The 25,303-nt window shown below is 46.2% G+C and overlaps 1 protein-coding gene across 1 annotated transcript in view; it reads right to left on the bottom strand.

The window, feature by feature from the left end:
* Window positions 1–22,583, bottom strand: part of LOC135884649 (transient receptor potential cation channel subfamily V member 6-like) — a 77,157-nt gene extending 54,574 nt beyond the window's left edge. The window contains exon 1 of the mRNA XM_065412130.1: window positions 22,456–22,583. Coding sequence (XP_065268202.1) covers window positions 22,456–22,583 — 128 coding nt within the window. The remainder of the gene's footprint in view (window positions 1–22,455) is intronic.
* Window positions 22,584–25,303: the final 2,720 nt, after the last annotated feature.

Below are 25,303 nucleotides of genomic sequence, written 5' to 3' on the forward strand. Positions count from 1 at the left end.
ACATTTTTTCCTCTCCCTGGCTTTACAGTCCTAAGAATCAGGACATGCCTAGACAGGCAGTGATCTAAGAAACCATGGAAGAAAAGTTACCAAACATTTTAGAAACTTAAAGCAGGGTAAGCCTGCATTCAGCCCTAGAAATCTGCAAGGGATTAAGGGAGGGTGAAAGGATGAGCATTTAGCTTTATTGAACCAGTTTGCCAGTCCCTGGGTCTCACTCTGTCTTTAGGGCATGAGTGACACCCTCCTTCAGTACAATTGTTAGAGCCAAAGGAAAGGGGAAACAGATACGACAAGGCAAACTTAATCAGTAGGTTCAGGCCACATGAGACAGAGAGATGAGAAAATTGTTTCAGATTCTAGTGCCTAAGAAAAGATCTTCATGTTGAATTGGCCTCACGCACTCAGGGCAGGTCTACACTTACTTCCTGGTCCGGCCGTAAGCAATCGATCTTCTGGGATCGATTTATCGCGTCTTGTCTAGATGCGATAAATCGATCCCGGATCGATCCCGGAAGTGCTCGCCGTCAATGCCAGTACTCCAGCTCGGCGAGAGGAGTACGCGGCATCGACGGGGGAGCCTGCCTGCCGCGTCTGGACCCGCGGTAAATTCGAACTAAGGTACTTTGAATTCAGCTACGTTATTAACGTAGCTGAATTTGCGTACCTTAGTTCGAAGTGGGGGGTTAGTGTGGACCAGGCCTCAATGTTCCTCTAATGCAGTGGTTCTCAACCCACGGCCTGCGGGTCTGCTTGTGGCCCAATCAGCACACAGCTGTGGCCCATGTGACATACTCAGGGCCATACAGGTAGTATATATATAGTTGGATGCAGTCCACATAACACAGAGAGCTGCATATGCAGTCCACAATGGTAAATAGGTTGCAAACCACTGCTCTAATGTCTTTCCCAGCCACTATCTAGATGTCAGCAGGTATCCCTCAAAGCATATTCTCCCCATACATAATAACAACAACAATAATAGTGCTGATTTTTCTAACTGGTTACCACTTTACACTGACTGTCAGTTTCTTGAACATGTAGCACCCACTACAGTGAATCCATGCTGCTCTGCAGGCAACAGAGACAAAGATATCACACTCTCTCGCATACGGCTGGACTAACACTCCAGCTCTTTAGTTCCAAAGGCACAGGCCTTTACCTAAAAGAGAGCTTCATGAGCTCAGACTAATTAGGAGTTTACTTATCTTCTCTGAGAGCCTGTCACTAGAAGGCAGTATCACACACTCACACCTACACATACAAAGCCAGTACAAAGGTCTTTTGGGTGAGGAGGTTTCAAATGGCTAATGTGCAGGACACTTCCAGAGCATTGGTCAAGCAGCTTGGAGGAACCATTTACTTAATCTGACATTTATTTAATTTCTTTATGGCATTAATGAAATTTTTAAGGCTAAGATTTTCTCACGGATATTTTTAGTAAAAGTCAGGGACAGGGATAAAGAAAAATTCATGGAAGCTGTGACCTGTCCATGACTTTTGCTAAAAATATCAGTGACAAAATGGGGATCTGCAGGGCCCCACACTGCCTGTGGCGGGGCAGCTGTGTGGCGGCTAGGAGCTCCAGGGGCCCCCACCACAGGTTGGGTGTCGGAGCTCCAGGGTCCCCTGCCACAAATGGCTGGGAGCAGTGGGGCTCCCACCACCTGCAGCAGCTGGGGGCTGCAGGGTATCCCTGCCGCCCACAGCTCCAGGGGTCCCCCCCACCACCCACAATGGCCAGGAACTGTGGGGTGCTCCCCCCCATGGCAGCAGGGAGCTGCGAGGTACCCCTGCCCCTGCAGCTCCAGGGGCCTGCGGTGGCCAGGAGCTCGGGGGTTCCCCTGACACCTGTGGTAGTTGGGAGCTGCGAGATTCCCCATCACCCACAGCTCCAGGGACCCCCACCACCTGCTGTGGTTGGGAGCTTGGAGGTACCCCGACACCCACAGCAGTTGGGAGCTGCAGGGTTCCCCTGCTGCCTGCAGCTCCAGGGGCCCCCACCATCTGTCGCCGCCAGGAGCTTGGGGATTCCCCACCGCCTGCAGCGGTTGGAAGCTGCGGGATACCACTACCACTTGCAGTGTCTTGGATTTCTGGGGGCCGCCAGAGGCGGTGGGGGTGCCTAGGAGATTCCCTGCCCCTGCGGTCGGTGGGGGACCCTGCAGCTCCCGACTCCTGCAAGCTGAAATCACGGAGGTCACTGGAAGTTATGGATTCTGTGACTTCCGTGACCTCCATGACTAAATTGTAGCCTTAGCCATTGTACAAGCCAGTGATAAGACCTCATCTGGACTATTGTATGCAGTCCTGGTCCCCCATGTTCAGGCAAGATGAATTCAAACTGGAAGAGGTGCAGAGAAGAACGATCAGGATGATCAAGGGAATGGAGGTTCTATCTCATGAGAGGAGACTGCACGAGCTTCTCCAGTTTAGCCTAGGAAAATGAAGGCTGGGAGGGGATTTAATTGTTCTCTATCAATTCATCATGGGTAAACATCAGGGAGGGTGAAGAGTCATTTAAGGGCAATGTTGGCATAAGAACAAATGGGTATAAACTGACCAAGGGTAAATTTGTGCTGGAAATTAGAAGCTTTCTAACTATCACAGGAGTGACATTCTGGAACAGCCTCCTAAAAGGTGTAGTGGAGTCAAACAACCCAGGTAGTTTTAAGACAGAGCTTGATACATTTATGAATGGGCTAACATGACCGGGTTGCCAGCAATAGTAGGAGGCTGGAATCGATGATCCAGGAGGTCCCTTCCAGTCCTATGTCCCTAATGTGTAGTACCCACTGTGTGGAGGCCTCTTATTGGGAAGTGGTTGAATGTATGACCTTCAGTCCAGTGAGAGCCATATCAATAATTACAGGAGCAGGAGTATAAGCAAAACAACCCATAACATATAATTAATAAACATCATCACGCCCCAAAGCAGCCAGCCGAACAGGAAACCATCTGGCATTACAGCCTGAGGAATGTTACTAGCACATACCCAGTGAGAAAGGGGAGAGCATGTGTAGGGAAGGGACAGTCTTCTGCAGTAATGCCCATAAAGGCGATTCTCTACTGAGTCTGCTGGACCCAGACAGAACCTGTTATTCTCTCTGGCTCTATACCTCCCAGGTTGATTAATGTAGCCTGTACTGCCTAGCACCACCACAGAGGGTCTCCCTACGTCCTGGTCTGGACTGTGGAGTTATGGAAGGGAATATGTGGAACCTCAGCATAGAAAACCCAACAGTGCCTCTGGGTCCACTTCTGTTGGATGCTGGATCCTGTGGGTGGATTTGAAACAGAACCCTAGAGGGTAAAGAGTATGTATCCCATTCCCTAATCTTCTGAGAAACCTAATCCCCCAAACGGGTGGCCATAATGGAACCAGTGCCCTAGAGCTGAAAGGCTCTATTTCACATTCCCCTAAACCATCCACTCCCTCTTTAGCCACCTGCCAGCCACATTGGACATATTGTCCTCAAATTTCATATTTTACTGAGTTATCCAGTCCTGCCCTACCCCCAGCCTGGATCGAGGCTGGAAATGGGGCCTACTGCTGAAAGGATGGGTATCCTATTCCCTGTCCCTCTCGAGAGCTCAGTCTGCTCGCGTGAACCACTGTCAGTTCCTACTGTAATCCATGAGCATTGTAGCATGCCGGTGCCAGTGAGACCCTACACATGTCATGCAACCTTGTCTTCCTAAGAAAAGCTGTAGCCAGCACTGTCACCGCACCAATGGTATAGCATTTACGGTAACCATCAGGTTACAAGCCTTTGTCTTCTCTTTCTCAGAAATTTTGCCACATGCGCCTACACTCTCTCCACTGGCAGGAGAACTGTGGCACCAAGCTCCAGTACTCATAACAAATCTGTTCCACCTGCTGCTCTGTTTACCTTAGGTGTAAACCTAGTTCACATGCAGCATTTGGTCATGCCTTAAATGACTCATGTTCAGTCAGAGCTGTTCATGCTAGGGTTGTGTGAATTCTTCCAGGTTCTGCTTCGACTGGGTTTAAAGTGTTTTCAGCAGAACTGATGCACATCTTCCAATATTCAAAGATCTTCAGGTTGGAGTGAAGCCCTTTTTCCTACATTCAGTTTTCATTGCAAGCCCAGACAAGACTCAGATTCACATGGATTCAGGCATGTTCATTTGGGTTTGCCAGAACCATAATAGTGGTGAGCTGGAGCTGGTTCGCAAGAACCGGTTGTTAAATTTAGAAGCTGGTGTAGAACCAGTTCCTAAAGGGGCGGGCAGGCAGGTGGGCAAACTCCGGTCCGCAGGCCACATCTGGCCTGCAGGACCGTCCGGTCTGGCCCACCTGAGCTCCCAGCTGGGGAGGCTCCCCCGGCCCCTCCCCCGCTTTCCCTCCCCCAGCAGAGCCGCTGGAGCCCTGGGGGAAGTGGCAGGGCTCCAGCAGCTATTTAAAGGACCGGGGTGGCAGAGGCAGCTGGAGCCCCGGCCCTTTAAATAGCCCCTGGAGCCCCCCCGCTACCCCAGGGCTCTGGACCCGTACTCACCGCATGGTTCCCTACCGGGTCTTCGGCGGCACTTTGGTGGCAGGTCCTTCACTCGCTCCAGGTGAAGGACCTGCCGCCAAAATGCCACCAAAAACTCGGAGCGAGTGAAGACCCCCTGCTGCCGAAGTGCCGCTGAGGACCTGCTGGGAACTGGTTCTTAGGATTTTGGGAGCTCATCACTGCCACCATAGATGGTGCTTAACAGATTCAAAGTGCTCAACAAAGTTTAGTTGCATAATCCTCACAAAGTAAATATCATACCCCTTTTACAGATGGGGAAACTGAGGCATTTGGGTTTGCCAGAACCATAATACCACCATAGATGGTGACGTGACACACCCAAGGCCACACAGTGAGTGAGTCAGTGGAAAAGCTGGGATTCACATTTAGGAATTCTTGAATCCCACTGCTAGGAAACCACCCTAATTGCTCTTTCCTTCAGACCATGTGCCGAACTCCCAGAATCGGGATTAGCAATTGTACTGGAAAATGCATGCAAGCCCTTCTTAGATTACTTTGAAACAGGTTCATGGATTTTCAACAGAACTGGTTCTTCTTGTGAGCTCTCTGGTTGGTTCAGCTGTTTGAAAAGCCCCAGGCGAAAGAGCTCAGTTTAACATTTTCCCTGGAGCAGTTCCCCCCTTTCATTTTTATATCTGTGAGTGACTCAGAGTCACAACAAAATGATCCCAGCATGATAAAACAGCAGATAGGTGGGTGTTTGTTGTTTTGTTCCTCACCATTGGCACCATCCCCACAATACAGCACCTTGTGCCGGGTTTCATACTTGTGCCACTCTGTCACTAAGGTGTTGCTCAGCATATGCACCAGGGACACACGGGTCATGAACACAAGCATTCAGTGGCTCTATTTGGGGCCTGCATAAATGTGTAGAACTGGCTCAGACCAGCTGCACAGAAAAAACAAGAGGCATTTACAACTCACATTCTCTCCATGGTGCCCGCACAGAGCAGGTCACGCTGTTCACTATGCTCAGTCACTGCACTACGTTACCTTCCCCCACTTATTATACCACACAACAGGGGGTCCCTGATGTAGGTCAAAGAGGTTTGCAGATTACCAGATACTCTGGAATGGGCCAGTATGGGTCACATCAGACACCTGCCAGGACAACTGAGGAGTCTCACATCACCTTCAGGCCTTCACCCTCTGCACCAGAGCTTTGACACTTACCACAATGCAGGGGACAGGGAACTGGACTAGAAGTCAGGACATAGGCGCCGACTCTGTGGGTGCTCCGGGGCTGGAGCACCCACGGAAAAAAAATGGTAGGTGCTCAGCACCCACCGGCAGCTCCCCATGGCCCCGCCCCGTCCCCCTGCTTCAGCTCACCTCCACCTCCTCCGCAAGCGCCCCGCCGTGTCCTGCTTCTCCCCCCTCCCTCCTAGCGGTTGCGTCGCAAAAGGGCTGATTCGCGGGGCAGGGAGGGAGGGGGGAGGGGGGGAACGTGGTGCACTGGGGGAAGAGGCGGGGCCGGGGCTGGGATTTGGGGAAGGGATCCAATAGGGGCAGGGAGGGGGCGGAGTTAGGGCGGGGACTTTGGGGTGGGGTTGGAATGGGGGCAGGGCCAGGGGTGGGGATGGGGTGGAGTCGGGGCAGTGCCGGGGTGGGGAAAGGCGCGGGGGGGGACGCGGGCACCCACCGGCGCCGGAGAAAGTTGGCACCTATGAGTCAGGAGACCTGGGGTTCTATGGTCAGCTCTAATGCCATAAAGCTTTGGGCAGGCTTTGTGTCTCATTCTAACCAAGTGGGAATAATGACATGTATCCTCATTTGTAAAGCATTTTGAGATTCCCAAATTAACATATAAATTAGAGAATTTTTTCACTTCAAGGTCCCAGAAACAAAGGCAAGGTTTTCATCTCGAGGCCAAAAGACCAAAAACATCAAGTTTCAGAGTAGCAGCCGTGTTAGTCTGTATCCGCAAAAATAACAGGAGTACTTGTGGCACCTTAGAGACTAACAAATTTATTAGAGCATAAGCTTTCGTGGGCTACAACCGAAGAAGTACTCCTGTTATTTTTGCAAAAACATCAAGACACTTGATCACGGCCTTGGATAGACCAAGAGACTACCTACACTTGACCAGAGCTCAGAGAGCCAGGAAGCTACTATTGTGTTCTTTCCAACTAGCTTCTCTTTCCCAGGGATACTCCTGCTGTTGTTGTGGGTGGGGGGGACAGGCTGCTCCTACCCCCACAGCCCTGGTCTAGCCATAGCAGCGAAAAGGAGCCCAGGCATCATGCTTCATGTTTTTTGCTATTATCACCTTTTCACCTTTTCACCTTTTCAACACTCCCCAGGATATTCAGACTAGCCATGGGGAGCAACTAAAAGCAAAAACGGCTGCCACGTTTCTACTGCTGCTGTTCAGATATTTTCTTGGGGAAAGTATCTGAGGAGCTGACACAGTAACATGCCTAGACTGACCTTTGCAGCTTGAAACTGGAAACCAACAGGCCTCTGTTCACTCCTGTATTAGAGCATTCCATAGCTGGGCCACTGAATCCTAAAACCTAATCCATCAGCTAACCTGGGCCTTACTGTGCCACCAGCTTAGCTTTCCCTGGACCAGGAAGTTCCTGGCCAGGCCACATTGACCAGGTCAGCTATCTACCTCTGTGTTGCTGTTACACCACACTGAAAAGTAGCACAGTGAGCACATACTAGGATCCCACTTCCTCCATCCCGTCTAGCTGGGAACCAGCTGAAATCTCCTTCTATTTAGCAATATGGGCAAGATAGGTTCACAACCTCCTGATGCCTATTCATGACCCTCCTGGGGGTCACAACCCCTGGCAGAAAGACCATATGATTAAAAAAAAAAAAGGAAGACTGAAATCTGTGTTGCAGAGGGTATTGTTGAGCTTCCTCTGCAGAAAGCAATAGGTTAAAAATGACTCACGTTTTGGCATAACCCACAATAAGGTGCAGAACAGATATGTTGCATCCAAGGTAGTTTAGAGAATGTTTTCAAATTTCTGCTACAGGAAGAACAGATCACTATCTGTAACTGTTCTGTTAGTGCCAAATGAGGAAAGAATTCCCTTAAGGCACACAACAGTACTAGCTGATTTCATAATCTGAAGGACTGCATGAGGCAGCATAGCATGGGCAGCATTTACAACACCTTACTAGATGCCCAGAAGCCACAATCCCACAACTGAGGAAGAAGGCCATGCTGATTTAAAAAGCAACCTTGTTTAGAGGGGACATGAAGGCAGCTATAAAAAAACATATATATATACACACACACACACATATACACACACACACAACAAATGGAAGAAAGGGGAAGCTCATAGTAATGAATATAAATCAGAAGTTAGGAATTGTAGAAAATTGATGAGGGAAACAAAAAGTGACTCAAGGAGAAATCTATGACCAAAAGAGTTAAGGAAAGTAAATAGGAGTTGTTTTAAATATATTAGGAACAAAAACAAACAAAAACAATGGTATTGGTCCATTGCTAGACAGAAATGGTAGAATTATCAATGATAATGCAGAAGAGAGACAGAGGGTCCTGTGGCACCTTTGAGACTAACAGAAGTATTGGGAGCATAAGCTTTCACGTGAGGTTCTTACCCACGAAAGCTTATGCTCCCAATACTTCTGTTAGTCTCAAAGGTGCCACAGGACCCTCTGTTGCTTTTTACAGATTCAGACTAACACGGCTACCCCTCTGATGCAGAAGAGAGAGAAATGTTCAATAAATATTTCTATTCTGTATTTGGGGGAAAACAAATGATATAATTTCATCAGATGGTGATGATAACACTCTTTCCATTCCACTGGTATCTCTGGAGGATGTTACACAGAAGCTACTAATGTCAGACATTTTTAAATCAGCAGGTCCAGATAACTGGCATCCATGAGTTTTAAAAGATATGGCTGAGGAGCTCACTGTCTGTTAACGTTCATTTTCAGTAAGTCTTGGAGCACTGGGTAAGTTCCAGAAGACTGAAAGAAAGCTAATGTTGTGCCAATTTTTAAAAATTTTAAATTTTTTTTAACTAAGACCTACTTAGTTATAGGCTTGACAGCCTGACATTAATCCTGGGCAAGGTAATGGAGCGGCTGACATGGGACTCAATAATAAAGAGTTAAAGGAGGACAATGTTGTGACGGGTTGGATCACAGAACCCTCCTTGGGAGCTGCCACCCGATATGCCCAGACTACTTCTGCTCCTGCTTTCCCTGCCAGCTTGGGACCCCAGCACCCTGTCTTGCTGAGCCAGACATGCCCATCTGCTCCAACAAAGACCCAGGGTCTGAAAGACATGCCCCAAAGCTGCAGACTTAACTGAAAGCAGCTTACAGAAGTGTTCTTGTCTTTAATACTCAGATGTCCAACTCCCAATGGGGTCTAAACCCAAATACATCCGTTTTACCCTGTATAAAGCTTATACAGAGTAAACTCATAAATTGTTCGCCCTCTATAACACCGATAGAGAGATATGCACAGCTGTTTGCCTCCCCCAGGTATTAATACATACTCTGAGTTAATTAATAAGTAAAAAGTGATTTTATTAAATACAGAAAGTAGGATTTAAGTGGTTCCAAGTAGTAACAGACAGAACAAAGTAAGTCAACAGGCAAAATAAAATAAAACATGCAAATCTATGTCTAATCAAACCAAATACAGATAAGATCCTCACCAGTTCCAGAATGCTCCCTTTTGCAGACTAATCTCCTTTTAGCCTGGGTCCAGCAATCACTCACACCCCTGGCAGTCACTGTCCTTTGTTACAGTTTCTTTCAGGTGTCCTGGGGGGGTGGAGAGGCTCTCTCTTTAGCCCAGGGCTGCCCGGGGGGGGGGGGGGGGGGGAAGTGGGGAAATTTTCCCCAGGCCCCGAGCCCCACAAGAATATAGTATTCTATAGTATTGCAACTTTTTTTTATGGAAGGGGCCCCCGCAATTGCTTTGCCCCAGGCCCCCTGAATCCTCTGGGCAGCCCTGCTTTAGCCAGCTGAAGACAAAATGGAGGGGTCTCCCAGGGGGTTAAATAGACTTTCTCTTGTAGGTGGAGACCCCCTTCTCACTCCTATGCAAAGTCCAGCTCCAAGATGGAGTTTTGGAGTCACCTGGGCAAGTCACATGTCCATGCACGACTCATAGTTTCTTACCAGGTAGCAGCCATGGGTCACATGCTACCTTGAAAGTCCTCAGACTTCTTATGTGGATTGGAGTATTCCAAGATTCATTGTCCTTTAAGTGTTTCTTGATTAGGTACTTAACTTCAACATTCCTTTCTCCAGGAACTGACCAAATGCTCTACTAAGGTTATTTAAAAATCAAGCCAGTACACAACCAATATTCGTAACTCTGGGTCAGACACTCCTGTGTCCCCCGAAAGGGAAGGTGACCCTGGTCCAGCTGTGGGCTCACAGCTACCAGCTATGGCAGACTCTTCACTGGCCAGCAAAATTCCCCCCTTTTCACTCAGGTTGGGTTTGCTTCCAGCTACAGAGATCTTGGGGTCCGTTTCCACTGCAGTGGTCACCAGGACCCCAACTTCCACCTTTGGGGGACACGCCTCTGTGTACCCCAGGGCAGGCCCTGCCCCCTGCTGACCTGCAACTTCCTGGCAGTCAGCAGCTAGGGTTGACCCCTTGCTACAAGGTGGATCATTCCCCTCCCCTGGGGAGATGATTACGGGACAGGAGCTGGCTTCATCCAGCCCCTCCCTCTGGAACTTGCCTTGAGGCCTGGGGCCACAGGAACTGGCTACAACCATCCCTGCCCCCAAAGCTGCATTTTTTACTGCTACAGAGGAATCAGAGGGTATGGCTACACTTGCAGCTGTAGAGCGCTTTAAGTTAAACCAGCCTTCGTAGAGTGCACTAGGGAAAGCGCTCCAGTCTGTCCACACTGAGAGCTGAAAGCGCACTGGTGTGGCCACATTTGTAGCACTTGCAGCTGCATTGGGAGCGGTGCATTATGGGCAGCTATCCCAGCATTCAAGAGGCTGCAACGTGCTTTTCAAAAGGGGGAGGGGTGGAATGTGACAGGGAGTGTGGGTGGAGAAACAGTGGGTTTTTGGGGTGCTGAGAGTGTGTCAGCACGCTGTCTTGTAAGTTCAGACCCCCCCCTCCCTCCCCCACTTCTCTCTCACTCACTCACTCAAAGCAAACAGTAGCTGTTTGTTTTTTTCTCGGACCAGATAAGCAGCCCATCTCGGAACCGGAGCTTTGAAAGGGCACTTCTGCGTCCCGAGTTCACAACAAAGACAAGAGAGACCACTTCAGTTAAGAGGATTATGGGGCATTTCCGGAGGTCAATCAGTGCGTAATAACGTTACTCCTTGTTTACACTGGAGCTGCAGCGTCTCACCCAATACGCAACAGCTGTTAATCCTCTCGGGGAGGTGGAGTACCAAGACCGCTCTAGCCAGGGAGTCAGAGCGCTCTCCGTGCCTTGCCAGTGTGGACGGGGAGTAAGGTAGAGTGCTCTGGGATGCTTTATCGCGCTATAAAGTGCAAGTGTAGCCAAGCCCTAAGAGACACCCTCCTATTCCCCTAGCAGTCCCTGTGACTTCACCTCCCCCCTCCCCAGCACAAGATTCCTTTTCACTGCTAACCACTTTGGGACAGATTCTGCCACATTAAAGAAATAATTCCCCAGTAGAAATGGTGCAAAATTGTGTGCCGCCCATGGCAACAGTCACTTCAGCCTGCAAAGCCTTAGTTTGCATGTGTACTTTAGCTAAAGGTGTAAGGACTTTGTAACCCCCCACCAGCTCCAATTCTGCTAGTTTCCCAGGCAATAAATCCTTCTCCTGGATCAGGTCCCTCTAGGATGACCAGATGTCCCGATTTTATAGGGACAGTCCCGATTTTTGGGCCTTTTTCTTATATAGGCTCCTATTACCCCCCACCCCCTGTCCCGATTTTTCACACTTGCTGTCTGGTCACCCTGGGTCCCTCCTGATCACAGAAATCTCAGCACCCATATCTCTTAGGCCAAGAAGCACTTTTCCATTCAAAAAAATAACAGGAGTACTTGTGGCACCTTAGAGACTAATAAATTTGTTAGTCTCTAAGGTGCCACAAGTACTCCTGTTATTTTTGCGGATACAGACTAACACGGCTGCTACTCTGAAACTTTTCCATTCAATTTAACAGCATGCATATGCTCACTGCTTGGTTGTGTGGAAGCAAGCTTTACAAATCCCGTGTGGAAAGAGGCAGCAGCTGAGCTCTGAGAAGTAGCAGTTTTATGTAAATAAATAAATAAATTTGTTAGTCTCTAAGGTGCCACAAGTACTCCTGTTATTTTTGCAGTTTTATGTGTTACTTGCTGCTTGTTCCCACTCTGCAAGCGACACTTATTCCTCAGGTGCTCAGTGAATTTACAATGATAGCACCTCTTGGGCTCCTCTGCTTGTACAGGAAATTTGGGACAAGTAACAGGGGAATGGGGAGGTGAACACCCAGCCTCATTTTTCCCAGGGGTAAAACGGTGATTTTGCTTTCCTCCAACCCTGTACCCCTCTGCCAGTGGTTTATGTTTAATTGCAGCTTGTGCTTGCTCATAAGAGCCTGCAAACCCAGCTAATTCTCCCACTGCAGTCACCTTTTTGTCCCACAAATACTGTTTTATGTCATCACTGCAAATATTCAGGAATTATTCCTGAGTAACCAAATCACACATTTCTTCCAAGCTTGTAATGCCCTTCCCCCTCACCCACTTATCTACCAAATCTCTCATTTCATTTACATAAGCCACATTACTCAATCCAGATCCCCTCTTAAGACTCCTGAATTTAACCCGGTAGGTTTCAGGTGTAACCTGAAACTGTTTCAAAACCAGTTCTTTAAATTTACCATAGTTTGAAGCATCATCAATAGGCATCTTATTGAATATGTCCAGAGCTCTGCCAGTCAATTTTGCTATCAATGTGGTCAACTTTTGATCTTCAGGGATGGCATGGAGGGTGCACAGTCTCTCGAAGATGATGAAATATTCAGCAATATCGCTGGATTCTTCATACTGTGGACACAGTCGCTCCCATTTATGGATTTTTGGGGAAGTGGAGCCAGCAGGTGGAGGGTTTTGTCTCTTTGACTCCATTACAGCCAGTACATGCATCTGGGCCTCCATAGCTGTCTTGGGGGCAGCTTCCTCTGCCTCCGCAGCTCTCTTGTGGGCAGTTTCCTCTGCCTCCACCCTGGCTTTTTCTGCCTCCACAGCTGTCTTGTGGGCAGCCTCCTCCCTCTCCATCAGTCTTTTATGTTCATTTTCTTTCTCTTTTGCTTCCAATCTAGCCAGCTCTAGCTTAGTTGCTGCTTCACTGGTAGTCATTTTCCTGCTTTCTTGTGCTGGGCCACACCCCCTCTGCTGTTCATTGAAACTGGGATGCACTCAGCTCAGGAGATTTTTAGTTAACAGAGACTTTCACGGCGCCCAGTGTTCAGACTTTATTTTGCTTCCTTTTCTGTCCCTACTTCCCTTGCCCGAAATAAGCAAACAGAAAATAAAAAAACAGTAACCACTTTGGCTGTTCTCCAGCCACCACACTTAAAACTCACTTAAAATCACTACCAGTATCTCAAAGCAATCAGCTGTGCACAGACCCTGCTCGACTACGCCACTGTCACGGATTGGATCACAGAAGCCCCCTTGGGAGCTGCCACTCGATGTGCCAAGACTACTTCTGCTCCTGCTTTCCCTGCTACCTCGGGACCCCAGCACCCTGTCTTGCTGAGCCAGACATGCCCATCTGCTCCAACAAAGACCCAGGGTCAGAATTACTTGCCCCACAGCTGCAAACTTAACTGAAAGCAGCTTACAGAAGTGTTCTTCGTCTTTAATACTCAGATGCCCAACTCCCAATGGGGTCTAAAACACAAATAAATCCATTTTACCCTGTATAAAGCTTATACAGAGTAAACTCATAAATTGTTCGCCCTCTATAACACCGATAGAGAGATATGCACAGCTGTTTGCCTCCCCCAGGTATTAATACATACTCTGAGTTAATTAATAAGTAAAAAGTGATTTTATTAAATGCAGAAAGCAGGATTTAAGTGGTTCCAAGTAGTAACAGACAGAACAAAGTAAGTCACCAAGCAAAATAAAATAAAACTCGCAAATCTATGTCTAATCAAACCGAATACAGATAAGATCCTCACCAGTTCCAGAATTCTCCCTTTTACAGACTCCTTTTAGCCTGGGTCCAGCAATCACTCACACCCCTGGCAGTCACTGTCCTTTGTTACAGTTTCTTTCAGGTGTCCTGGGGGGGTGGAGAGGCTCTCTCTTTAGCCAGCTGAAGACAAAATGGAGGGGTCTCCCAGGGGGTTAAATAGACTTTCTCTTGTGGGTGGAGACCCCCTCCTCACTCCTATGCAAAGTCCAGCTCCAAGATGGAGTTTTGGAGTCACCTGTGCAAGTCACATGTCCATGCATGACTCACAGTTTCTTACCAGGTAGCTGCCATGGGTCACATGCTACCTTGAAAGTCCTCAAGTAGACTTCTTATGTGGATTGGAGCATTCCAAGATTCATTGTCCTTTAAGTGTTTCTTGATTAGGTACTTAACTTCAACATTCCTTTCTCCAGGAACTGACCAAATGCTCTACTAAGGTTATTTAGAAATCAAGCCAGTACACAGCCAATATTCATAACTTTGAATACAAAAATGATATATGCATACAAATAGGATTAATAGATTCAGTAACTCATAACCTTTACAGAGATATGTTACATGGCATATGTAGCATAAAACACATTCTAAGCATATTTCCATAAAGCCTTATGGGAGGTACCGTCACAAATGTAATTACAGTTGAACTTCAGAGTTACGAACACCTCGGGAATGGAGGTTGCTCATAACTCTCAATAAAATGTTATGGTTGTTCTTTCAAAAGTTTACAACTGAACATTGATTTAATACAGCTTTGAAACTTTACTATGCAGAAGAAAAATGCTGCTTTTAACCATTTTAATTTAAGTGAAACAGAAACAGTTTCCTTATCTTGTCAAATCTTTTTTTAAACTTTCCCTATATTTTAGTAGTTTACATTTAACACAGTATTTGCTTTTCTTTCTTTCTTTCTTTTTTTGTTTTTGTTTTTGTTTTTTGTTAAGGCTGCCTGATTGTGCACTTCTGGTTCCAAATGAGGTGTGTGGCTGACCAGTCAGTTCGTAACTCTGGTGTTCATAACTCTGAGGTTCTACTGTAATGCCAGTCAACAAGGGTTTATGGAAAATAGATCCTGTCAAACTAACTTGATTTTTTTTTATAAGATTATAGGTTTGGTTGATAAAGGTAATAGTGTTGATGTAATATACTTAAACTTCTGTAAGGCATTTGACTTGGTACTTCACAACATTCTGATTAAAAAACTAAACAGACTAAAAGCTAGCTAACTTATACGTCTCAAAATGTAACTGTAAACTGGGAATCGTCATTAAGCGGGTGTGTTTCCAATGGAATCCCACAAGGATTGTGGCCCAATGTTATTTAACATTTTTATCAATGATCTGGAAGAAAACAGAAAATCAACCCCAATAAAGTTTGCAGATGACACAAAAATTGGGGGAGTGGTAAATAATGAAAAGGACAGGCCAGAGATTCAGAGCAATCTGGACCACTTGATAAACTAGATGCACACAAACAATATGTGTTTTAATACAAATAAATGTAAATGTATACATCTAGGAACAAAGAATGTAGGCCAGAATTACAGAACGGGGGACTCTATCCTGGGAAGCAGTGACTCTGAAAAAGATTTGGGGGTGGGGTGGATAATCAGATGAACATGAGCTCACAGTGTGTTGCTGAAGCCAAAAGAGCTAATGCAATCTTGGGTTGCATAAACAGGGGAATCTTGAGTAGGAGTAGAAAGATTATTTTATCTCTATATTTGGCGCTGGTGCATCAGCTACTGGAATAATGTGTGCAGTTCTGATGCCCATAGTTCAAGAAATATGTTGATAAATTGGAGAGGGTTCAGAGATGAGCCACAAGAATGATTAAGGGATTAGAAAACTTGCCTTATAAAACGCAAAGAGGTCAATCAAGTTTAAGGGGTGACTTGATTGCAGTCTGTAAGTATCTATATGGGGAATAAATATTTATAAAGGGCTTTTCAATCAAGCAGAGACAGGAATAACATGATCCAATGCCTGGAAGTTGAAAATGGACAAATTCAGACTGAAAATAAAGTACAATTTATTAAAGACAAGAGTAATTAACCATTAGAACAACTTACCATGGGTTGTGGTGGATTCTCCATCACTGACAACTTTTAAATCAACATTGGATGTTTTCTTCTAAAAGCTAAGCTCTAGGAATTATTTGGGGGCAGTTCTATAGCCTGTGTTATACAGATTAGATGATCACAGTCTAGATTCCCTTCTGGCCTTGTAATCTATGAATCATCTACTGTGTCCCTCCTTGCGTGTCCAATATTGTCCCCATTTCACCATACCTTTCCACTTCCCCCGATATCTGTTTTGAAGGTTGGATCATTGTTGTTGTCAAAAGGTAACACATATTAAAATCAGGCCCTAGGATTCCTACTCAGACTGTCAAAGTTAGTCCTGCTGTGGTTCAGTGTCTTCATCTGTAAAATGGAAATAATGATATGCTGCTCATAGAGGTGTTGTGAAGTTTAATTTGCTATTGTTTATAAAGTGCTCTGAGATCCTTGGATGACAGGTGCTATGCATATACAAAGATACAGGAGACTTGATAGTAACCACTACCCAAGTACTTTCCATAACTATTTTTCCTGTCCTTTTCAAATGTCCTTGGAGAAGACTTCTGTGCTACTTAATTTTTAAGTGCACTGTAAGGGCTGATACATTCCCCCATATTAGTTCTGTATTTTCACTGTGGCTGCTTCCATGCTTCTGGATCCTAGCTGGAACTGTAAGAGCTTCTCTACACACAGAAATTGCACCAATTTAGCTAAATCAATTTAGAAAACAGCAAAGTTAAATTGGTGCAATTTCTGTGTGTAGACCAGGCCTAAATGTTAAAGCCAACCTAAAACAAACTGTTATCAAGGTGTTTTTAGTTTGACATGAAGTGGGAAGTGATGCATTGCATATTCCTATAGCTCCTTTCAACTGAGGATCTCAAAGCACTTTACAAAAAGAGGCTATTATTGCTATTATACAGATGGGGAAACCGAGGCACAGAGAGGTGCAAGGATGATCTGAAGGTCTCACAGCCAGTCAGTGACAGAGTGAAAAAAGAACCAAGCTCTCCTGACTCTCAGTGTCCTACACTAAGTACTAGACAGCACTGCCTCTCTTGAATTCTTGAGGGCAAGGTTGATCTCTCTTGAAATTTCCCAATCTGGTTTGCAGCCCCAAGAAGGTTAAGCCAAACAGTCAAACTTTGGGGTCGTTCTCCTAAACAAGCAGAACTTTTTAGGTACTTACTCATCATTAGCAGAGATCCTTCAACATGGGATCTGTTACAAATCAGTACATTCCTCAGAGTAGTTGCATACCTAGCTTAAAACCAGTGTGACCTTTGTTTATTACTTCAGATCCATCCTATTTGAAAATAATTTCAAGGGGGGGGGGAGTATAAAAAGGAACATTACAAAAATAACACTAACAACCCATTATCTTCATCATAAAAATTACAGAGAAATGGAAAGTTCCCACTAAGGTACATCTTGTTCTTTCCATATCAGACCAGTTCAGGGCTATTCCTTATAATACAGTATAGCTGGACGGCAGTATATTATACAGTCCAATTTAAAAGGACTCAAGAGAAAGGCCTTCCACAACTCCACTTGGAAGACCATTCCACAGCCGAATAGATCTCAGTATTAACCATCCCATATGCTGAACGCTTTGAGAAATGTACCACTGAGAACACTTCAATATTGGCAGATTGATGGACTATATGTAAGGCTACGATTTAGTCACTGAGGTCATGGAAGTCACAGAATCCGTGACTTCCAGCAACCTCCATGACTTCAGCCTGTGGCTCTCAGGAGCTGCAGGGTCCCCTGCTGTCTGTGGGGACCGGGAGCTCCTGGGCACCCCCACCACTTCTGGTGGCCCCCAGAGCTCCAAGCTGCCGCAGGCAGTGGTGGTACCCCGCAGCTCCCAAATGCCGCAAGTGGCGGGGGAACCCCTGAGCTCCCAACTGCAGTGGGTGATGGGGGCCCCTGGAGCTGTGAGTGATGGGGAACTCTGCAGCTCCCAATTGCCACAGGTGGCAGGGGAACCCCCAAGCTCCTGGCTGCCGCAGGCCCCTGGAGCTGCGGCAGCAGGGGTACCCTGCAGCCCCCAGCTGCTGCAAGTGGTGGGGGCCCCGCAACTCCCAGTCGTGGGTAGCGGAGGACCCTGGAGCTCCGACAACCCACGGTGGGGGCCCCTGCAGCCCTAGCTGCCGCGCAGCTGCCCCGTGGCAAGCGGTGTGGGGACCTGCAGATTCCCATTTTGTCACGGATATTTTTAGTCAGGGCCGGCTCCCAAGCAAGCAGGTGCTTGGGGCAGCCAACGGAGAGGGGGCAGCACGTCTGGCTCTTCGGCAGCAATTCGGTGGCGGGTCCCTCAGTCCCTCTCGGAGGGAAGGACCGGCTGCCAAATTGCCGCCGAAGAATGAAGCGGCGCGGTACCCTGTAGCCGGCCCTGTTTTTAGTAAAAGTCAGGGACAGGTCACAGCTTTCGTGAATTTTTCTTTATTGCCCGTGACCTGTCCCTGACTTTTACTAAAAATATCCATGACAAAATCTTAGCCTTAACTATATGAGATAAAAAGATATTTTCATATTTAGTGTCTATGATTTCTTTAAAACATAGAACTTTCCCCCAACAGACAGGGTCTTTTAGAAACATCTGCATAGTGATGTCCTAATAGAGTGTAGTAAATGCGTTTGAGATCCAGATTGACATATCTATCAGATTATCCTTACTAACAAAAAGAACAGCTGAAAGCACAAAATGTCTTTATGGTAACTGCTGACTTCAAAAACAAACAAAAAACAAGTATTGCAGTTGGCTTAAGGCCATTGAAGAGTTTGTTCTTATTTAAGGGCCCCAGCCTAACATCAGCATGAGGCACAGGCCTCTTCCAGAGCAATACTGGTGAGATGTTACTGCAAAGTCTTACCAGAAATGTTTCAGCAAGTGAAAAGAGTTCTCCTGCACGACCCATCAGATTGCTGTTCTGGTAAGAGATGAACCCATAGGGCCTGATGTTTTGCCAAATTACTGAACCTTGTCAACACCACTTGAAGTCAATGGGAGCCAGGAGTGGTCAATACCTCTGAAAAACAGCTCCACAGCACCTAATTCATCCCTGTTCTTATTCTGCTGAAGTGACTTTACACCAGGGATGACTTTGGGCCACAGGGCCAAGTTCTAGCCTCATTTACACCCATACAATCTCACTGAGGTTGGATAGTGTCACCGAGGTTAGAATTTAGCCCATAAAAATAAAATGGCTCTGGGCTGTTTGAGTTATATAATAAAACCTGAGATAAAGATAAAGATATCTTAAAACACAACTCTTAAGCATCAATCACATCTGAGTGGTTCACAATCATCACTGCTATGTTAACAGGCCAGCAATATGGCTAAGTGTACCATACTGCATTCCGCAGCTACCAATCTATATGATCATTCAGAAGAATGTGCCAGACCTTCTACATGAAATTCCAATTCCCCATGGCACTAAGTCACCTTTTTGATTTCCAGATTACCACTCAAGGCTGACACAATATGAGGTACATACATCCCACTGCAGGCACGTGGCTGTTCGTGTATAAGGAATGTGTGTATGATGTACAGATTGTAATGGAATGAAATAATACAATCGGAAAGGCAACCAACTCATATTTATAAATATTTCAGATTTACTATATGAATAATACCCAGGACTTTTACTGCACTTTATTTATTCAAAGCTCTTTGCAGACATTAATTAATGAATTTCCCTCCCCCCCCCCCCCAATACCTCTAGGAGGTAGGTAGATAAATATTATTATCCCCAATGTACAGATAGGGAAACTAAGGTAGGTAAGTCCAGGATAAGAACTCAGCATTACCTGACTCTTAGGCCTGCACTCACTCCTCCAGGCCACATTGAATGGCACTATAGCTGTCTTACTGTATGAAACTACAGTAACCTAGCCATCGCCATACTGGATCACAACAGTGGTGCACTCAGTCCAGTATTCTGTCATTGGCTGTAGCCAATACCACATGCTTCAGAGGAAGGTGGAAGAGGCCCATTCAGTATGAACATGTCCTAAGGACAGGTTTCTTTTGAATCTCAGGCAACTATGCCCAGATCTTCAAAGGTATTTAATGGCGTTAGGTGCCTAAACACATTGGAGGATCTGGGCTTGGTGCTTGGCTTATGCTGTAAGCATGAGGGTTTATACTTCTTGCACATTATTTATACCTCTTGTTCTCATTATTCATGGATGTGTCTAATCCTTTTTTGGATCATGCCACACTCTTGATCTCAGTCACACCTAGTGGCAACAAGTTCCACAAGTTTATTATGTATTGCATAAAAAACTACTCCCTTTAATCAGTTTTAAATTTATTGCTTTTCAATTTTATTGGACATCTCTTTGTTCTTGTATTATGAGAAGGGATACACAGGAATATCGAATTTACCTTCTCTATCCCATTCATTGTGTTGTAAACCCCTTTCACGTCTCCTTTTACACCTCTCATCTCTACACTCAACAATTTCAATCTTTTCCAAAGTCTCTTTATGCCTTTAAATCATTTTTGTCACCCATCTCAGAGCCCCCTCATTTTCTGATATCTCCTTTTTTATATAAGATAACCAAAACTGAGTGCATCATTACAGCAGATGGTGTCCCATTGATTTATTATAACAGCATTATAATATTTTCAGTGGCATTCACTCCCACATTCATTACATACCCTAACATCCATCTTTGCTGTTTTTGGCCACCATTGCACAATTATACTTGTTTAACAATATATTGAATCAGCAGTAAAGAGCCTTGTCTAGTGGTTAAAGCAGATGATTCAGAAGCAAGATTTCTGGGTGCTATCCTGGCTCTGTCACTGGGCAAGTGACTTAGCCCAGCTTCTCAAAGGCATTTAGGCACCTAACTTCCATTGAAATCAATGGAAGTTATTGGAGCCTAAATGCCTCTGAGGATTTGGGCCTTAGCCTCTCTGTGCTTTAGCTTCCCCATCTGTAAAATAGAGATAATGATATTTATCCAAGAATTAATTCATTAATGCTTGTGAAATTCTTCGCTATGCTCAGATGGGTGCTCCTATAAGAATGCAAAGGGTGAACAGTGTTGGCTAGTCAATAGAGTCTAGCACTAGGATTGAAAAGCCCTGGGTTCTAGTCCAATCTCTACTCCTGGCCTGCTGGGTGACAGTGGGCAAGTCATTTCCTGTTTCTGTGCTTCAGTTTCCCCATCTGTAAAATGGGAATAAAGACCATCTCCATAAAGCACTTTGAGATCTACTGAAAAGTGTTATACAAATGATAGGTATTATTATTGTATTAAGTATGTCATAAGATTTGCTCAGCAGCTTGGATCACTAAACAATCTAGTCCTGTGGCCAACCACAGGAAGTCAACGCCATACACCTAATCAGTTGTCTACAACTGTGTGTCCCAGAATCCCTGGCACAGTGGCCAGACTTCCCTAATCGCTGTGCGCTAGGACAGTCATCTCTGTCTACTATGCTCGGGATTAGGGAGTCTCTCTGTCCATGGGCTCAAGCTGGTAGAAGTGTTTTCTCTGCTCTTGCTGCAATATTACCACCCCACCCAGAAAGACCCTTCTGGATTGTGAGGACAGCAGGCCTACACCAGACATCTCCCAATCCCAGATACTTGCTCTGTGGGCAGCACTGGTGCCACCCCACCCCTAAAGGCTTATAATGACCCTGATTAAAGAACATCTAAAGTAAAACGAGAGCCCCATGACTCCTTGAGGGGTGAGAGGGCTAGGATGCATCCCTGAAAGTCACAGTTCTTAGGACTCAACCCTCAAAGTGAACCTGAAGGACACAGTTTGCTGCCAGCCCTTCACAAACCAAACTTTAGGGTTTAGCTGGTGAGACCCCCAGTACAGCAAACCCTACAGCACAGTTAGGAGTGGGAGGTCACCAAGGGCAAGAGAACAGGAAGCAGCATGCTCAGGGTATGGGTTGCTCCTCATGTCTCACTGCAGAGACCTCCTCAACGCTCAGTGGCTGATCCAAGCCAGGAGCGGTGCCCTTTCCTTCCTGAGGACTTGTTGGGAAGGAAGAGGAATTTCTGGACACTGAGAACAAAGCAGCAAGAAGTCATTGTGCCCCTTGCCACAAATCCATTTCAATAGGAGGTGAGTATTAGTTGTGGGTCTGACCCATCTCTCACATGGCACAATCATTCCACACTGAGAAGGGGGCAGAGCACTGTCACGTGAGACTACAGAACATCACAGCTGGCACAGGATCCCCATCAACTCTTCTTTCCCTCTCTGACTGGACCAGTTTAGGGGTCCCACTTCTAAGATTAGGGTGCACCTGGGTGGGGTAGATTTATTTAACGTCTGTTAACTGGTGTCTGTAGCAGCTCCAGGGGCACGGTTGCCCTAAAGCCAGCAACACAGGAAAAAATGCCTCTTTCCTCCAGAAAAGACAGAAGTGCTTCTCTGCTGGCTGGAGACAGATTATGTTTTGCATCCCAGCCAGGTGCAGAAAGCAGGTGAAAACTACAAGCAGCTTTTCCCTTGGGGATCTAGTTACAGTGTTTTGCACAGTTGTCTTGGGAATGTAAAATTACAGGATCGCCTGTCTTCAGGGGAGATAGCCGGGACATAGGCAAGTACTGAGAGCCCATTCTCCACTTACCTGTTGCAGGAAGAGCCCCAGAGGGAACGACATAAGAGAGAAGGGATTGAAGAAGAAGTAGGAGGGAGCTGCCAGGCTGGAACTTACCTTTTCTGCTGCAGCAAGTTGATTTCATCCAGGCGTCTGGTCCAGGATTTTTCACTCTGAAACCTGCGCAACAGAGAGTTCCAGAGCCCAAGGAGCAGCCCATGATCCCCAGGCAGGAACATCCCCATTGTCCTGTGTTCTCCTCGTCAGCTGAACTCAGACCTGCTGCTCCATCCCCTTCTTCCTGTGATGTTTCTTTGTGAATGGCTCTCTACCCCTTCGTTCCAGGAGGGCAAGATGATCTGAGTGGGAGATAGATGCTCCTTCAGAAAATATCAGTTTGGGAGACAGGTGGATGGTTACATTTGGTTGAGGCAGGCGTCTGGCTGTGTCTCAGAAACAGATACTACCTGCTGGGGAATTGCTGAAAGCGAGAACACACCCCTCTCTACTAAGTTACCTTCTGATTTAAAGAGACACAGCTTTGTTTGGAAGCCGCTCACACTCCCACATGTCTATTGAGCAATCTCACTTCTAAACTACACAGAACTTCCAGTGGATATTTTAAAGCTGATAAGAAGTTTTTTAAAAACAAGCAAAGGATGTAAAGGACGTATTGGTATCTGCAGGACATATTTGCTCCTCTGTGTGTCTCCCTGTACAAGAGGAGAGAATGAGATGAGACAGTGAATGGGAAATTTGGCCTAGGCACACAGGCAAACTGCTTCAAGCAAATCTTCCCCTCCCTCCATCACCACACTCACAAACACATGCTGTAAAATCATTTGATGGGACTAGGATGACCATGGGTCCTTGAAAACAAAGCCATTTACAGTTCTGTCCCACAGTTCCGGTTGGTAGTATATAAATCAGTGTTTTGTCCAATTTGTATACATCCGTGCAGATTGTAAAAGCTGCCTGTCAGTTGAGCTGGTCACAATGACTAGAGCTAGGTGACATTTTTAAAGAAAATAATTAATTTGCTGAAAAATGCAGTTTGGGTCAACTCAAAACTATTTGCGAATTTTAGATGAATTCACAAAATAGTTTTGGACCAAAAATTTGCGGGAGAAGGATTTAAACACCATTCACAAAACAGCAAGAAAAGAAATAGCAGAAGAAGGTGAAGGCAGGGGTGGCAGGTATTCATCCAGCATGTGGGTGAGTCAGGTTTAATTCCCCCCTCTGTCTCTAGAGAATTCCGCATTACAAAAAAGCACTCTGACCACTGGGCCATGGGATATTCTGAGGTGTGTTTGTGTGTGGAAGGGGCGGGGGGGGGGTCTTTCAATTTCTGCTATTGAAGCTGTTACAGTTTGTATAAATAATTAAATATTTATTGGCACAGGGACTTGAACTTGGGCCTCCCCTGTCTGTGCCCTAACATGGGCTATTCAGTCATTCTCACACTATCTTTTTGTCCCAATGTCATTATCATTATGAATGACTATGAATTGCCATTATGAAAGACAATGGGTAGTTATTGGTCTAGGGAAAGTGTGTGAGAATGATTGCATAGCCCTGTGGTTAGAGCAATCACCTGCCGGAGGAAGTGGGGGAGATTGAACCTGAATCACCCATGCCCTGGATAATAATAATAATAATAATAATAAATAGGATGCGTGCCCTAACCTCTGGACTAAAAGATATGGGCAGAGGTGACTCCTCTGGCCATTTGTGAATCTAGTGCCTGGAAAAATGCCCCAAATAAAACCATTTCAATTTGCCAAAATTTTTCACAGTGTTAGGATTTGGTTCTACCAGAACTGATTTTTTTTTTCAATTTTTTGGACCTGCCAGTGAACTGAAAAATGAGTTATTTGCCAAGCTCTGCTGAAAACAGCCTGGCTCAGCACATTACTCCTAGGGGAATTCTGCACCACTGCACAAAGCAGAATTTGTGCAGAATTCCATGTTTCCCCCACAGAATTGGGGCTGCAGAGCTGCTGGCTGCCACTAGGGGCCACTGGGCTCTGCAGAACACAGGTTTGCAGTGAGCAGAGTGCCTAGCCCAGTGGGGATGAAGGCTCTGCAAGCTCTGGCTGCTCGGCTTAATACTCATTCTCTTGGAGACAGGAGAGGTCCTGGGAGACCAAGCTTTGGCAAAGGGTGAAGAAGGGCAGGGCCGCACCGCGACACATCCCCCGGCTGGACAGTAAAGAAGCTAGGGGGAGTAAAGGCTCTGGGGGTGCAGGTGTCTGGGTTCTGGGGGGAGGGAATGCAGGTGTCTGGGCTCTGAGGGCCCCACGCAGCCCCCTCCAACACCTCCCAACTGGAAGTGGGTTGTCATAGGGGGTTCTTTAACTCTCTACTCCTGGGAGAATCTTTTTGTTGTTGTTGTGTGTATTGTTGACATACTTGTTGACAGGTATTTTGAAATAAAGTATCAAAATTATTCAAACTGGAGTGATTATATTGTGTTATTTTGACAAATAAAATATGCAGAATTTTGCAAAATTTTAAAATACTGTGTTCAGAATTTTTGGCACAGAATTCCCCCAGGAGTAGCACATGCACATCCCAAAGACCAGCTCACCTCAGCCAATGCTGCTATCCTCTCCTTTCCCACCAGGAGGCCTGCGAATGAGCCCCCTTTCAATGAGTCCTGGAACCACTCCTCCCCCTGCATGTATAGTAAAATGTGTAGGGTACTGGGGATGGTGAGGAGTGGGGAAGGGAGGAGGGGCTTCAGTTTCACTTCCCATCCATTGCAAGACCCTTCCATGTTCACACCAACAAAACTGTCCCCACAGATTGCCCATTTTTATGACTTGGAAAACCTCACCCCAGATCAGGGTCCCTGGCCTCAAAGCCCAAGAATCATCATATTGCTTCCTCCCTCTTGCCCACCTATCCCAGACTGCTCTGCCTTGCCAACTGGACCTGGATTTCAGCCCATGCAGGTGTG

This window comes from Emys orbicularis, chromosome 1, assembly GCF_028017835.1.
Source record: "Emys orbicularis isolate rEmyOrb1 chromosome 1, rEmyOrb1.hap1, whole genome shotgun sequence".
Taxonomy (NCBI): Eukaryota; Metazoa; Chordata; order Testudines; family Emydidae; genus Emys; species Emys orbicularis.